We start from the raw sequence: 14,830 nt of genomic DNA on the forward strand, positions 1-14,830 counted from the left end.
CTAGCTCTTGTAGACCAGGCTGGTCTCGAACTCACAGAGATCCGCCTGCCTCTGCCTCCCGAGTGCTGGGATTAAAGGCGTACGCTACCACCGCCCGTCAAGAGACTCTTTAAAAAAAAATCCACACTACAATGTGTATGAAGTGCTGGCCAACCTGTAGTAAGTGTTTAAGCCAGCACAGCACCAGACTAACAGCTGAGTGGGACTGACTTCTATATCAAGCTGCACGTCCCATATGGGCATTTCCTTAAAATCAAGGATAGCCGAGCACCCACCTGGGTAGGGTGGTGCACCTTATGGGTGAGACAGAAAAATTCAAGGCCTGGCAGGGCTGGATGGGAAGACCCCAGGTTTTTGTCTCTTTTTTTTTAAACAATTTGGTGCATATGTCCTTGAGTGTATGTGCATGTAGATGCCCACAGAGTCAAGAATAGGGCATCAGATTCCCTGGAGCTCAAGTTACTGGTGGTTGTGAGCCATGCAACATGGGCTACTCCCCATCTTGGGTCCTCTGGAGCAGCAAGCAGTCTTCACCACTGAGTCATCTCCCCAACATCCAATACCCCATCTTGAAAAGCATAAGATGCAGATTTGAGCTCAGAGCGGATGGTAACCCCATGAGGGCTGGGCTGCAGACTCAGGCCTATGTCTGACTTCTCTGCCTAATTGTGCTCAATGCACTATCCCTTCTCTCACCAGGAGCTGATCAGGCCTCTATAACTGCCAGGAATCACATCCAGTTGGTGAAGTCGCAGGTGCAGGAGGTGCGCCAGCTCTCCCAGAAAGCAGAAACCAAGCTGGCTGAAGCACAGACACAAGAATTGCACCAGAAAATCCAGGAAGCCGGTGATGAGAGAGCTGACCAGGAAGAGGAGGCCTACCTGCGGGAAGATTAAGGCCTTGAGCCCACTGCCCTATCTGCCCACTCAGTGGGGAAAGCGGGTGATGGCATCCACCTGGTATCACCCCAAGTCTGCGGAGACAACAGGCTCTGCCCTTGCCGGTCAGACCGGAAGCCTTTTGTGAGCTGTGCCTGCCCTTTTCTGGTCTGTCTTTGAGCCTGGTTCACCCAACACTGTCTCACTCAGCACCTCTCTCGCCATTTTTTTTACCTTACACCCAAAGTATTTTACGAACCTGGGCCAGAGGAGGAGGGGCCTTTTCTGCCATACCCTCAAGTTCAATTGCTGTTTAGCTGCAGTTTTTAATATTACTCAGATATTCAAGTATAATTTAAAGTTTGCTCCAAAAGAGGGAGCCTATCTGGTTTGTAAGATTTGTGTTTATAATGTCCTTTGTCCCTGTGAGCACAGCTCAGCTAAGGAGTTTCTCAGAGTATGACTGTTCCTGGTGCTCCCCACAAGCCTTCTAACACATGCTTCCTGCTCACTCCTTCAAGTTTCTCTGCTGTGTCCAAAGGAAGAGAAGTTGGTGTTTGCATTAAAAAAAAAAAAAGTCATGCTGTATCTTTCCTTCATTGCCTAGGTGGTGGGAGTTGTAGGACCCGAGCCTTCCTGCATATGCTGGACAAGTTTGCCAGGTTTTAGCACTTTTAATTCAATAAGGTTGGTGGCATTATAGAAATGGAGAGTGCTTCCTGTCGACCAGCAGGGACCTGGTTTCAGTTTCTCCTGGTGAGAGGAAGCTGTTACTCAACCGGCCCTTCAGGGCTAGGGTTAGGGGGTAGCTGCACACTTGAGCCTCTTATCTGTCACCAGCGCCCACATGGTCCACATCTCCAGGGGGCTTAGACGGTGCACCAGCAGGAGCCCTCTGTACAGGCAAGGGTCCCTGGGGTTCAGGGGCTTTTGGATCCCAAATGTCTTGAAGCCAGCGTGGTGTATGGGGCTCACCCCTAGCTTTTTCAGGCACATTCCCACAAAGACATCATCAATGGGGAAGAGTTCTGCCTCTTCCATGGCTGTGTGAAGTCGCCTTACAGTAGCCCGGGACATAACATAGCCGCCTCCTCCTGCATAAGGTGGGTAGTTGCGGGCCCTGTACATGGAGAATGGGATGAAATATTTGACTTTGGTGTTCCTATTGGGCCGGGCCTGGCGGATGACATCTCCCACTAAGAGGTCCTGGGCAGGATCCCAGCCCTCCAGGAACTCCAGCACATTGGGAACATGGATAAAGACATCATCGTCTCCCTTTAGTACGAAGTGGGCCTGCGTGCAAGCAGCTGCCATCCAGCGCTGTACATGTAGCTCTTTCAGCGTCAGGTTGAAGAAATCCTCAGCAAAGTCCCACTGCAGGATGTCATCGAACTGCCAGCTCTCATAGGCCAGCAGCTGGGCTGGGGGCACAGGTCCTGCCACCCCTAGGAGAAACACCAGCTTCAGCTGCCGGCCCCTAGCCCAGCTCCCAGCCCGGCCCCAAGTGCTTCTAATAGCTGCACGCTGCTCAATGTGATGAGGCTGTGACTTGATGGCCAGGAGCAGGAAGGTGTCCCTAGCACACTCAGAAGGCTCCAGCAACGTGGAGAAGTTTCGGCAGTGTTGATAGGTTAAGAAGAGGCGATGGCGGCTGGGCAGGGACAGGGAGGCATTAGCAATTGCTAAATTGGGTGGGCACTGGCTGTGCTGGGGCCTTGGCAACGCCCATAAGTGCTTGTGGGCCTTGGAGCTCCCTGTTGGTGTGCGCTCCTTCAGAAAGAGCAGGCCGCTGAGCCGCAGTGCTACAAGGCTGCAGGACAGCACACAGCCCAACCTGCGCCACATAGTTGAGGCCCTGTGGGGAGAGAGCACCTGAGTCCCAGGCCTTTTGAAAGAGGGAACTTCATGACAGCAACAGGCAGTGGTGGTTCACAGAACAAAAATCACAGCAGGAGAGGTTAGGGGGAGGGGTGGGGCTCATCAAAGGAACTACAGCTTGGGCTTCATGCCACCCTCTTGAATTCTGGTTCAGGAAGTCTTACAGTGACCCAAAGACAAATGGTATTCACCATAGTCGCCTGCCCAAGGCCTGTGTTAACACAGTTCATCCTCACTTTCCTTCCTGTCATTTGTTCCTGTATACAGTTTTGTCTTGTATCCTGCCTAAAAAGTTTTCTGATTCCTCCCACCCCCAAGCAGGATCTCGTGTTCAGAAATAATCTCAAACTTGCTGTATAGCCACAGATGTTAAACACCTGACCGTCCTGCCTCCACCTCGCCAGTACTGGGATCATAGGCAAGTTTCATGTGGCGCTGGGGTGCATGCAGGCACAACTAAGTCACCCCCGCAGCCCCAAAACAAGTTTTCTAGTGCCTCTCCTTGCCTCCATCCCTTGGAGCATGGAGCCACAGCCAGCTCCACACCTACAGGGCCACAAGTGTAGCAGGCAGAACTCTGAATACTCATCCCCGAATCTCTTTCCCATTCTTCAGTTCAAAACGGTCTATCTGGGTCCGCCTTGTCCCTGTCGTCTCTAGCGATAGCCAGAGCATCTCTTTTAGCATCTCTAGTGTTAGCCAAGCAGCTAGGAACACCCTCACAGGCATGAGATAACCCAGATAATGCTAAGACTTAAGTGACAGGAAAGGTTACCAGACCTTGGGACATTTGAGCAAGTGCATGAAGCACAGGAACAAAAAGTGACAGGCCGAGAGAACAGCCAAGCTGCGCGCCGCAGTAGACAAACCTGATGATGAGAGCGTATGGGGACTAGAATGCCCCGCAAGGCTGAGGAGCAACACCCGAGGATGTAGCCCAAGATTAAATATGTGCCTATGGTTTGTTTTAATGTCATTCCTGCTGCGGCTAAGGATGTGAAAGACCCAGGGGGGGCGGGGGGGGGGGGAATTGAGGCTGCTAAAAAGCTCTTAGGCTGCAACCGGAGCTGAGCCTCGCGGAGGTGTGGAGAGCAGCGGAGCTGTAACTGCTCCAGGATCTCAGGTGTGCGAAGTCTGCTGCCGTCCGCGCCACTCACTGAGGGGGACTCTGGTTTGTCCCGTGACCTGGTAGCCCTCCCACGCCGCAGCACCCCATGCCCACCCAAAGTCCTCGAAAAGTCTACTTCCCTGCCCGAAAGTCCGTCCCACCGTACTACGTGCCCGGGGTCCTGCGCGCCCTCGCCCTGGGGGTGTCGCCAGCCTCAGGCTCCGGGAAAAGGGCCCGATCAGCTCCATTCTTTCAGCCCGAATCTACAGGGCTGCGGTCGCCGGAGTCGGCAGCGCAGTGAATCAGGACAACCGCCCAGAGCTGACCCGAGACGGAGGGGCAACAGAAGTCCGCCAGCAGAGGCGCCCGCACTCCGGTCAACGGGATCCAGGCGCCGCAGGCCGCGTGGCCTCCCCCGTCTTCCCCAGACCTACCTAAGATCCCGTGGGAACCGCACACCTACGTAGGCTGCGCGGCTTCCACCTGTGCGCTTGGAAACCCTGCTGGGCGGGGCTTCGGGGGCGGGGCCCAGAGAAGGCGGGGCTCCAGGGAGGGGGCAGTGAGAGGGGGCGGGGTTCCCGAAGGAAATTCTTCGGGGCGGGACTTAAGGGGGCGGGGTTCCGGGAGCCCTGGGCCCCGCCCCACCCCTCCAAGCTCTCCGTTCCCGGTAGCATCTGTGGATAGGTCGGATAGGTCGCTGCTGCTGAGCTCCTCCCGATGCCCGTTGGGGGGCCCGCGCCACGCCCCCTCCCCTGCCGGTGGACACTCAAGACACCCAAGCTCCGGGAGCGAAGCATCCTTTACTTTCCCGGCTAGTCAAGTAGGCTGAGGAAAGCTTCCTCCACCGAGCGGTACTGATGCAGTTGGATCTGAATCTCCACTGTCAGGGGCTCCGGCTGGTACACGCTTTCAAAGGTTGGAGTCGCCATTTTTGACTTTTCTGAGAAAGCAACAGTGCGAACAGATGAGCCCCAAGGGACATATGGGATGCAGGTCTCCCCGATCCTGGACGAATTCCTCCCTCATCCCGAAACTCAAGCCCTGTTCTCCCACCTAAAGGAACTCAGCTTCCGAAAGAGACCAGGCCTAGAATGTTTTTTTTTTTTTTTTTTTTTTTTTGGATCCACTTGGAGCAGGCTGTGGTGGTGGATGCCTTTAATTTCAAAAGTTATTTAGAATTTCTGAAAATGAAAACTTTGCTGGGTGGTGGTGGCGCATGCCTTTTAATCTCAGCACCTACAATGTTAGCTGTAATAAAGAATAAGTTCAATTGCATCTGTCGAGATCACTGAATAAGGCCCAGCTGTTTGAGTATAAAAACTTATGGTGCTTTTTAAAAGCCGGCAAGCCTGATGACTTGAGTTCCATCCCCAGGATCCACTTATCCCTCTGATCGCCACATACAGGTCACAGTTCACACACATAACATATAATTAAAAAGAAAGAAAGGCACTGAGGATGCAGCTCAGCTCGTGGAGAGCTTTGGTGGCCCTAGGTTTGCTCACCAGCACTGCATGAGAGAGAGAAAACATGTGAGTATTTTGCAGGTTTTTTTTGTTGGTGGTGGTGGTTTGGTTGTTTATTTTTTACACAGGGTCTCATCTCACTTAGGTTTGGCTGTTCTGGAATTCTCTTTGTAGACCAGGTTGGCCTTGAACTCAGATCTGCCTTCCTCTGCCTCCTGAGTACTGCTATTAAGGACCAGGTCACCACTGTCTGGCCTCTTGTTTGTTTATTGAGATAGTTTCATAGAGCCTAGGCTTGCCTTAAACTAAGGATAATTTTAAACTCTCAGGCTTTTGCCTCTACCTCTCAGGTTGCCACCACCATGTCTGGCTTGAAGTTTTTCTTTTGCTATTTTTCAAGACAGGGTTTCTCTGTAGCTTTGGCGCCTGTCCTGGAACTAGCTCTTGTAGACCAGGCTGGCCTCGAACTCAGAGATCCGCCTGTCTCTGCCTCCCGAGTGCTGGGATTAAAGGCAAGCGCCACCACCGCTCGGCGAAGTTTTTCTATTAAAGGCACTGAATGAATTAATCTCTAAGTACTTTAATGGCACCCCACTATTTGTGAGTCCCAGGCTGATCAGGGCGAAGGAACCCTGACTCAACAACAACAGCAAAAACTCTCAAATCTAACACAGAAAACTGAGTTCTAGGCCAGCCTGGGCTACCCTATCCAAGTAGGCAGAAGAAAGTGGGCACGGGTGGAGGGGGCAAAGGAAGGAAGCTAGAAAGCTCCGACATAAGACAAACCTGGGGCTGGGAGATCCCGTGCTCAAAGACTACAGGGGTGGGAAGGCAGGGCAGGGCCGGGCCAGGACTCACCCACCCCGGCCTTTCCAGTACAACACAGCCCGCAGCTGCACTGGGCTTCAGGATGATTCTGGGCTTGCTTCTGTGCTGGCTGGAAGTCATTCTCAGTCCCCCTCATTCCCATAGTCCCTTGGGCTCAGTCCCCCACCCTGCCCTCAGTGGCAGCCACTGGCTCTTACCTTTTTTGGGAACTTTCTTTATCTTCTTTGAATCCTGAGAGAAAGAACCACAAAGCCAGGTGTTCGCTGGGATCGATGCTGACCCTGAGGCTGACGCTGGGGTCACCCACCCCTCCCCGGGGAGAATGGGCTCTGCTGAGGAGTGTGGTTGACCTGGGCCGTCACCACAACAGCGACTGTCAAAGGTGCCCCACAGCCCTGACATACAACCAGGGCCTCTCCCCAGTGTCGCCACCCTCGACCTTACCCATCCCTGCCCAACCCAGCAAGCTGTCCATAAGGAAGGAAGAGGGGAGGCAGAGACGGAAGGGCAAGGCCAAGGGCCCCTTTGTACCCTGGCATGAGTCAATCTGTCAGATTCCATGGTGCGGATCACCCCAAAATTACACACAGTGGTCACTGCCGAGTCCCCTGCCAACAAGGGCTCCAGGTACACCAGGCCACTACCCAGCACGCGCAGCACTGGTGGGTCCTGGCGCAGCTCCTTGGGTGGCTCCTTTTTCTTCTTGAGCCCCTTTTTGTCCTGTGGGCAAGGCCAGGAGCACAGAGCGTGAGCAGAGACTGGGCCACACTCCCCTCCCTGCCCTGAGGCGACCCAAGCAGGCCTTACCTTTTCCTTGGCAGCCTCCTCTACTTTCTGTTTCTTCCCTTTCTCTTTCTCTTTCTCTTTCGCTTTCTTGTCTGCTTTCCCCTTCTTGGCAGGCAAGGGACTCTCGACAGGAGTGGGCAACACAGGCCAGGATAGGATCTGGAGGACAGACCCGATCTCGGGTGAAGAGGGGAGGTGACTCCTGAGACCCACCCTGCCTTGACCTTTCTGGAAAGGCTCTGAAAGGCAACCGAGGAGGGAACATGAATGTGACAACGTGACAAGAAAAAGGTCATTGGAAAGGATGCGGACACAGAACACTCCAGCCAATGAGAGGCCAGAGCCCTCTGCTCTGCCCACCTTCTCTTCTACGATGGTCACCGTGGTCCCTGCCAGCAGGAAGTTCTTGACCCGCACCAGCTCCTTGAGGTTGTGCTTCATCTCATAGTTACAAGGAATGACGTCAGTCCAGGGCTTTCGGACGGTGCTGAAGAGAACTGTCCTTGGGAACGAGAGACGTGTGGGACTGTGTTGGCAACCTGGAGCAAGGCTGCCAAGGGATGCCCAAAAAGACAGCAAGCACCCACAAATGGTGAGAGACCAAGACCCGGGCAGGGCAAAGGACCCAGAAAGCCAGGAAGAAACACTGGCAAAGGCTGAGCAGAGGTGCTCTTCTGGACATGCTCCGTGTGGAACGGCAGCTGTCCACCAGCTAGAATCTATAAGGGTTTTTGTTAGGTTTTTGAAAGAAAGTTTCACTCTGTAATTCTGGTTGACCTGGAACTCACTAAATAGCTCATGCTGGTCTCATACTTGAAGTAATCCCCCTGTCTCTACTTCCTAAATGCTGGAATTGTAGGTCTATACCACTATGCTCGGCTCCAAAATTAAAAAAAAAAAACAAAAAACAAAAACAGCCAAATGGAAAAAACCATCATAAACACAAGTCATTACAAAGCGATGCTTTAAGGCGACGCGAGTTCTCCTGGGACATGTGGTGGGGGGTGACAAACCAAAGGGGCAAAGCAAGAATCCCGAAGAGCGCACCGGGAAAGAGTGGAAAGGGACGGGGTAGGAGTCAGCCATTGCCCACGGCTGAGCAGGTGAATGAGTGAAGTGGGGAGGGATCTCTCCATCAGTGGAAGACTACACGGAAGAGAATTCTGACCCATGCCACAGCACACATTAACTCTGAAGCTGCATCATGCTCAAAGAAATGATCCAGACATGGAAGGCAAACGCGGTGACTGTATGGAAGCCAAAGCTGGACAGGTCTGTAGTGAGGAGCAGGGAAGAGGCTGGGGTGGGAGAGGGGCGGGCAGCTGGGCAGTTGGTGTTGAGTTCTGTCTGCTCTGAGATGATGGAAAAGGAGCCCGGTCTCCCGGTGATCCCTTGGCTCAGCCCCAGCGAATACAGATAGCGTGGCTGTGCTGTGTACTCAGGCAGGGCTAAAGGGAGTTATAGTCGAGAGTCCAGGAATAGAATACAGAAATAAAGGGTTCAGTCAGGAATATAGAAATATAAAATTGTGCCGGGCAGCAGTGGCACATGCCTTTAATCCCAGCACTAGGGAGGCAGAGGCAGGCAGATCTCTGTGAGTTCTTGACCAGCCTGGTCTACAAGAGCTAGTTCCAGGACAGGCTCCAAAGCTACAGAGAAACCTTGTCTCAACAAACAAAACAAAACAAAACAAAAAAAGAACTATAAAATTGTAAGCCCGAACACATTTTGGAAGAAAAAACCTAAATCTGGCAGCCATTGTTAACCTTTAACAAACACTTTCTTAAGACCATTCCTTAAGCACCGTCATCCTGGCAGCCACTGTGTACAGAGATCATTTTTTAGTTGTTGTTTTGAGACAGGGTTTCTCTGTGTAGCCCTGGCTGTCCTGAAACTCGCTCTAGTAGACCAGGATGGCCTCCTGTCTCTGCCTCCCGAGTGCTGTCTGGACAGAGGTAAACTTTTAACAATGGCTTCCTGCCTCCCAGCTTCCTGGCTAGGCAGGTCCTGCAGACAAAGTTAGCTTCTAACTGTTGCCTCTGTTCCTTCATTTTTAACTGTGCTCCCCCCCACCCCACCCCGTGACTCTACTCTGTCTTGTAGGGACAGTGAAAAGTGGCTGTGTCAGCTATGGGCTTTTGCAAATATTCTAATGTCCAATAACCAAAAGTTGTAAAACTTAAAATGTAAAGTGACTTTAAGCCTGACCTCAAGGTTGTAAATGCTCTTTGACCCACACCTGGTGCTTGATTTTACTATAAGAGGAGGCCAAAACCAGCCCGATGGCCACAGCTACAGAAGCTTGCTTCTGATTTAATAGACTTTGGTGGTTTGTTCCTTGTCGTTGCGTGATCCCGGACCCAACAATAATCTTGCCAGGGGTGGTAGTTTCAGATACTACTCAACCTTGTAATTAGGCTTTTTTTGGGGGGGGGGTTATTTTTTTGTTTTGTTTTGTTTTCGAGACAGGGTTTCTCTGTAGCTTTGGAGCCTGTCCTGGAATTTGCTCTTGTAAACCAGGTTGGTCCCAAATTCACAGAGATCTGCCTGCCTCTGCCTCCCGAGTTCCCGAGTGCTGGGATTAAAGGCGTGTGCCACCACCACCCGGCATAATAGGCACTTTGCTAAGGGTAAAATTGTCAGATTCTGTCTGTCACATGACTAAGTAAAAAGCACGGAGTGACACAAAGGTCTGAACATGTGGCTCAAGTAGCAGAGTGCTTGCCCGTGTGCACAGAGCCCTGGTCCACCATCTTCAGCACCGCGCAAAACCAGATGTGGCGGCACAGGCCTATAATCCCAGCACTCAGGAGGCACAGGCAGGCAGATTTCTGAGTTCGAGGCCAGCCTGGACTATAGAGTGAGTTCCAGGACAGCCACGGCTACAAAAAGAAACCCTGCCTTGAAAGTCACTCCGTGCTTTTTACTTAGTCATGTGACCAACAAAGCAAGCAAGCAAACAACCAACCAAACAAACAAAAAACCTTCCTTTCAACAGAGGACATATTTAGGGTCTAGAGGGTTGATCTATCAGAGGACCAGGGTTCAGAATTCTAGCACCCACAAAATGTGTGGCTCACAAATACTTGTAACTACAGCGCCAAGGGATCAACTTCCCACCAAAACCCACAGACAAGCACCTCCCCACTGAGCTGTCTCCCCAACCCCCGCACTTGGGCTTTGGAAGGCTCTCCCCACTCTCTGGTGGCTCTGAGGTCACTGGGTCTAGACTGCCTGCACAGTGTGGAACTGTAGGGGGTGGCAGGCAATGGGTGCCCATGTGACCAGATTCCAGTGAAAGCGCAATCGCCGGGCTTAGGGAAGCTTCTCCAGCAGACACCATTTGTTCTCAAGAATTGTCACAGCTTGTTGACCGACTGTGTGACCCCATCATGGCTCTAAGACTGGACTCTTAGTCGCCTAAAGCCTGTGCCTGATTTCCTCTGGACTTTCCCTCCTATGCCCGCCCATTCATTCATTCATTCATTCATTCATTCAGAGACACCCATTACAAAGCCCAAGCAGACCTCAAGCTCATAATCCTCCTGCCTCAGCTTCCTAAACTGGGATGACAAACATGTACCGCCATGCTCACTCTCTCTCTCTGTTTGTTTTTCAGACAAGGTTTCTCTGTGTAGCCCTGGCTGTCCTGGAACTCTCTCTATAGACCAGGCTCTGGCCTAGAACCCACATAGATCCGCCTGCCTCTGCCTCCCGAGTACTGGGATTAGAGGTGTGCGCCACCACCCCTGGTCTCTCACCCTCTCTTATTAATTTTCCCCCAAGTAAAGAAGCATTGGTTTAATGCCTCAGTTTGAGCCCTGACGTAGCTCAGTGGTAGAGCAAACCACAGAGCAGCATAGAATGCAGGAAGTCCCTGTTCAGTCCCCAGCATCAGAACTAAACAAAAGCAGAAGGCTCAGCTGGGACCCTCGCCTCCTGACAGAGTCAGATGATTGCAGCCCTGCTTGTTTTTCACCATGGCAGCAGGACAGCTGTTTCCCCTGCTCTGTCACCGCTGGGAACCGAGGCCCGGGATCCCTGGATCTCAGCAAGCTTAGATCATGCACTCAACATGGTTTAAACCAACGCCTAGGGATGCAGCTCGGTCCTGGTGATGCTCTGCAGACACTGAGACTTGGGTTCCCTCCCTCCACCTCGAACAAACCCAACAACTCTTACAGCCCATGGTAAAAGAAGCTAACTAACCTCTCACACCCCAGGACGGCAAAGTGGCAAAGCCGATGAAGGGTTAAATGTGTGAATCAGAGCTCAGCCACACTATGTGTAAATAGCCATATTGTTTCCTGCATTCTCATGAAAGCCAGCAGGAAATTTATCATTCAATACACGCATGCAAAGACGTGTGTGTGTGTGTGTGTGTGTGTGTGTGTGTGTGTGTGTGTGTAGACGTCTGTGTGAAAATTGGGTTTACTAGGCAACAAAAGCCTGGCTTGTAGGCCTGGTGAGGCCTGAGATTTGAGCTACTCAGGGGACTGAGCCAAAAGGATTTCAAGTTTAAGGTTGGCCTAGAAAATTAGTGAGTCTTTGTATCCAAGCACAAAGTGAAAAAAAGATCGGGGTTGCAGGCTCTGCCATAGAGAACTTGTCTAGTAATATGAGACCACTGCTTCAACCTCAGTACAGCACACAAAACAAAGAACCTACGGCCTTGAACCCAGCGCCTTGCATTTTAGATGAACACTTCCCACGTGGACAGAAAAGCTAAATTAAGAGATGGCCCAGAGATTAGGAGCACCGGCTGCTGCTCTTGTAGAAGACCCCGGTTCGGTTCCCAGAACCCACATGGCAGTTTACAACCAGCTATAGCTGCAATTCCAGAGGGCCCTGTACCTTTCCAGGCTCCTCATGCCTCGGACACATTTTGTACACTTTTGTACACGCGGGCAAAACACACATCCATAGAAAATAAACACATCTGGGTTGTTTTATAAAAGAAAAACTCTAAGAACCCAATCCCAATGGCTGAGATGGAAGCCAGTCTTTTACAGAATCTGGGGCTCAGAGTGGAAGGTTAGGGCTCCAGAAAAGAAAGGTTTGTGGCCAAGCTCAAACCTACCTCTAGCTCACAGCCTATGGGCCAGCTAATAAGAAGGCACGGCCTTGGGAGTTCTTCTTGGCTCAACAGTCAGACGCTCAAGGGAGGCTGCAAGGACAGCCCTGGCTTGTGGCAACCCCGGATGCTCCGCCCTCCCGCAGCCGCCTTCTACCCTTACCCTGGGGATGGACAGAGCCTTGGATCTATTCGAGGCCTTAGCTTTGACAGCTCTTCCGAGGAGTCAATCGACTGTGGCAGTGGGGCAGAGCGGATGGAAAGGGTTGTCTCCGACTCCTCCATATCTGTTATCCCAGACTCTCCGGAGTCCTCGGCCATCTGGTTCATCTCCTCAGCTATGAACTCGGACAACTCCTTGGACAGGCCCTCGGGCGACTCTGTGTGAAGCCTCTGACGGCGGGCCTGGCGACCTGCTCGGGTGTGGCGCCGGGCCCCAGGATGGGCCCCCAACAGAACCTCTGGCTGGTCCTCCTCGCCACCCTCCTCATCTAACTGCTCCCCGCTGGAGGAGGGCTCTACCACCTGCGAGCAAAGACAAACACGCCTCGGGCTGTTATCCCAGTGAGTGCTGGTTGGCGCTCTGTGAATGCGGTGCACGCAGGCCACGCAGGTGGATTTACAACTCAGCCACTCAACTTGCCTGGGGAAGGGGATATCAGACGAGAACCAGGCCCCCGAATAGAGGAGGTATGACTATGTGTTGAAGATTGGGGGGCGGGGGCAGCTAAAAAGCTGTTCTGTGTGCACACAAAAGCCCACAGGCCTGTGTGAAGTCCACTCTGCTCCCTAGCCCGGTCGCACCTCAGCCAGAACACTGTCGGGATGGGTCTCTGCCATCGTGCTGGCGCGCACGTTCCCTTCACCATCCTCGTCTTCCACAAAGTCGTAGGTCACATAATAGCTGTAACTGATGAAAGGGCCTTCAGGTCCCGGCTCTGGGTCCAAGACAGAGCTGTCAATAACACCCCTGACATTGCCGATGGTCACCAGAAACTGTGCCTCACGTGCCAACAGGTCTGCAAGGAGTGATGGCAGGACTGAGAGACTGGGCTGTCTGCTGACCTGCCCACCCACAGAGTTAGAGTCCCAGCTCTGCCGAGTTCACCGGGAGGGAGCCGTGGATAAGCCATTACATAACTATGAAGTCTGGTTTTCCTGTTTGCCAAATGGGGGTGCCGAGAGGCGCGTGGCAGAGACAGTTCTGAGGGAGGGAGAGGTGGAGACCATCAGCTAGATATCTCAGCTGTGACCCCCAGCATCACACCACTCAGCCAGCAAAGGCCCTGGTGCACCTCATATCAGGAGCCACAAGGGGGTGGTGTCAAGCCACCATAGAAACAAGATCCAGAAAGACCAGCCGCCACCCCACGACCGAACCACAGGGGTCCCACACAGAGAAAGCCCACAAAATACTTAGTAGACCTGACCAGGGCCAAGGGCAAAGGGAGAGCTGCTGGCCAGCTTACAGGGCAGAGGCCTGGGTGTGTGATACACCTACCACCATGAATGCTGAGCCCCCGGAACTGGTGCTTCTCGCTGGGAGACACGGTGATGTCGTCCAGCACACAGAGGCGTGCCAGGCTGTCCACGGTAAAGCCACGGTAGTAAGGAACCAGGGCCAGTGGGTTCCCCTGCAGCACGAGCAGCCTCAGGTGCTTCAGGGTGCAGAGACCCGCTATCATGCTCTGCAAGTCTGTCAACTCATTGAAGCCCAGATCCAGGGAGACGAGCTGGGGCCTGGAAGGTGGGCCAAGATGCTGCTTAGGCTCAGTGAGGGGAGGCTCAGCGCTCTGGGCCACACGCCTTGTTCCGCCCTGGACCTGGATCAGCTCTGGAGCCGTCTCCTTTCTCTCCAGAACACAGCCTGTGTTCTCGGACTCTCTCTCACAGCCCTCCCCACCTGGCTTCTATCCTGCACATCCCTCCCTGCCAAAGATCAAACCCTGCTGTGCCTCTAGAAGGTTCTTCACAAATTCCCACTGACAGACATGCTGGAAACCCCTGCAGGAGGGTGGGCCAGGGAGTGTGGCTGGAAAGTGGGGCCCGGGAAGGAGGATCACCAGGCTGTGGCTGGAAATCTCTCTCCAAAGCCACAATGGCCATGGCCACAGAGAGCTCGCCAGCTCATCCTCTAGGACACAGGAGCAACTGAGACTGGCAGGCAGGCGAAGATGAAGCCCAGGCCTCAGGAGAGACCAAGACACAGGAGCAGCAGAGCTCCACCCACGCCACAATCTAGAGTCAGCTCACGCCGAGGCCAAAGAAGCACCAGGGAATAATGTTGTCACACCAACTGTCGTGGTCACCCCACAGCCTGGACCCAGACTCCTCACTCTCTCTCCTCGTTCCTCTCTTCCCAGACCTGTTCTGCTATGCTGGTCACTGGCCAGTCCCTGGAAAGGGACAAAAGGACAATGCAGGGGATCATCACAGGCCTTGCACGAAGTCATCCTTCCCAGGACAGATCCTCCCACTCTCCCACTTGTTTGTTTATCTATCGCTATCTATCTATCTATCTATCTATCTATCTATCTATCTATCTATCTATCTATCTATCATCTATCTATTATCTACCTATCTATCATTTATTTATCTATCAATTATCTATCTATCATCTATCTATCTATTATCTATCTATCTATTATCTATTATCTATCTATCTATCTATCTATCTATCTATCTATCTATTATCTATCTATCTATCTATCATCTATCTATCTATTATCTATTATCTATCTATCTATTATCTATCTATCTATCATCTACCTATCTATATCTATCTATATCTATCTATCTATTATCTATTATC

At 52.4% G+C, this 14,830-nt stretch overlaps 3 protein-coding genes across 3 annotated transcripts in view; 1 reads left to right on the forward strand and 2 right to left on the reverse strand.

Annotated features, from left to right (window-relative positions):
* Positions 1-1,459, forward strand: part of Diablo (diablo IAP-binding mitochondrial protein) — a 16,549-nt gene extending 15,090 nt beyond the window's left edge. The window contains exon 6 of the mRNA XM_005344414.2: positions 695-1,459. Within this exon, the coding sequence (XP_005344471.2) occupies positions 695-896 (202 nt within the window). The 3' untranslated portion in view covers positions 897-1,459. The remainder of the gene's footprint in view (positions 1-694) is intronic.
* Positions 1,460-1,621: 162 nt separating this feature from the next.
* B3gnt4 (UDP-GlcNAc:betaGal beta-1,3-N-acetylglucosaminyltransferase 4) lies at positions 1,622-2,819 on the reverse strand. Its single transcript, XM_005344510.2, has one exon. The coding sequence runs from the start codon at positions 2,721-2,723 to the stop codon at positions 1,677-1,679; it is 1,047 nt and encodes a 348-aa protein (XP_005344567.1). The 5' UTR covers positions 2,724-2,819; the 3' UTR covers positions 1,622-1,676.
* A 1,726-nt stretch (positions 2,820-4,545) lies between these two features.
* Positions 4,546-14,830, reverse strand: part of Lrrc43 (leucine rich repeat containing 43) — a 20,271-nt gene continuing 9,986 nt past the window's right edge. Inside the window, exons 5-12 of the mRNA XM_026787837.1 lie at positions 13,520-13,758; positions 12,823-13,037; positions 12,182-12,543; positions 7,305-7,446; positions 6,966-7,103; positions 6,690-6,878; positions 6,356-6,389; positions 4,546-4,804 (exon numbers count right to left, since the gene is read on the reverse strand). Of these exons, the coding sequence (XP_026643638.1) occupies positions 4,677-4,804; positions 6,356-6,389; positions 6,690-6,878; positions 6,966-7,103; positions 7,305-7,446; positions 12,182-12,543; positions 12,823-13,037; positions 13,520-13,758 (1,447 nt within the window). The 3' untranslated portion in view covers positions 4,546-4,676. The remainder of the gene's footprint in view (positions 4,805-6,355; positions 6,390-6,689; positions 6,879-6,965; positions 7,104-7,304; positions 7,447-12,181; positions 12,544-12,822; positions 13,038-13,519; positions 13,759-14,830) is intronic.

This window comes from Microtus ochrogaster, chromosome 2, assembly GCF_000317375.1.
Source record: "Microtus ochrogaster isolate Prairie Vole_2 chromosome 2, MicOch1.0, whole genome shotgun sequence".
Lineage (NCBI taxonomy): Eukaryota > Metazoa > Chordata > Mammalia > Rodentia > Cricetidae > Microtus > Microtus ochrogaster.

Coding starts and splice junctions, on each gene's coding strand:
- B3gnt4 (XM_005344510.2), bottom strand. CDS start 2,723: ATGTGGCGCAGGTTGGGCTGTGTGCTGTCCTGCAGCCTTGTAGCACTG.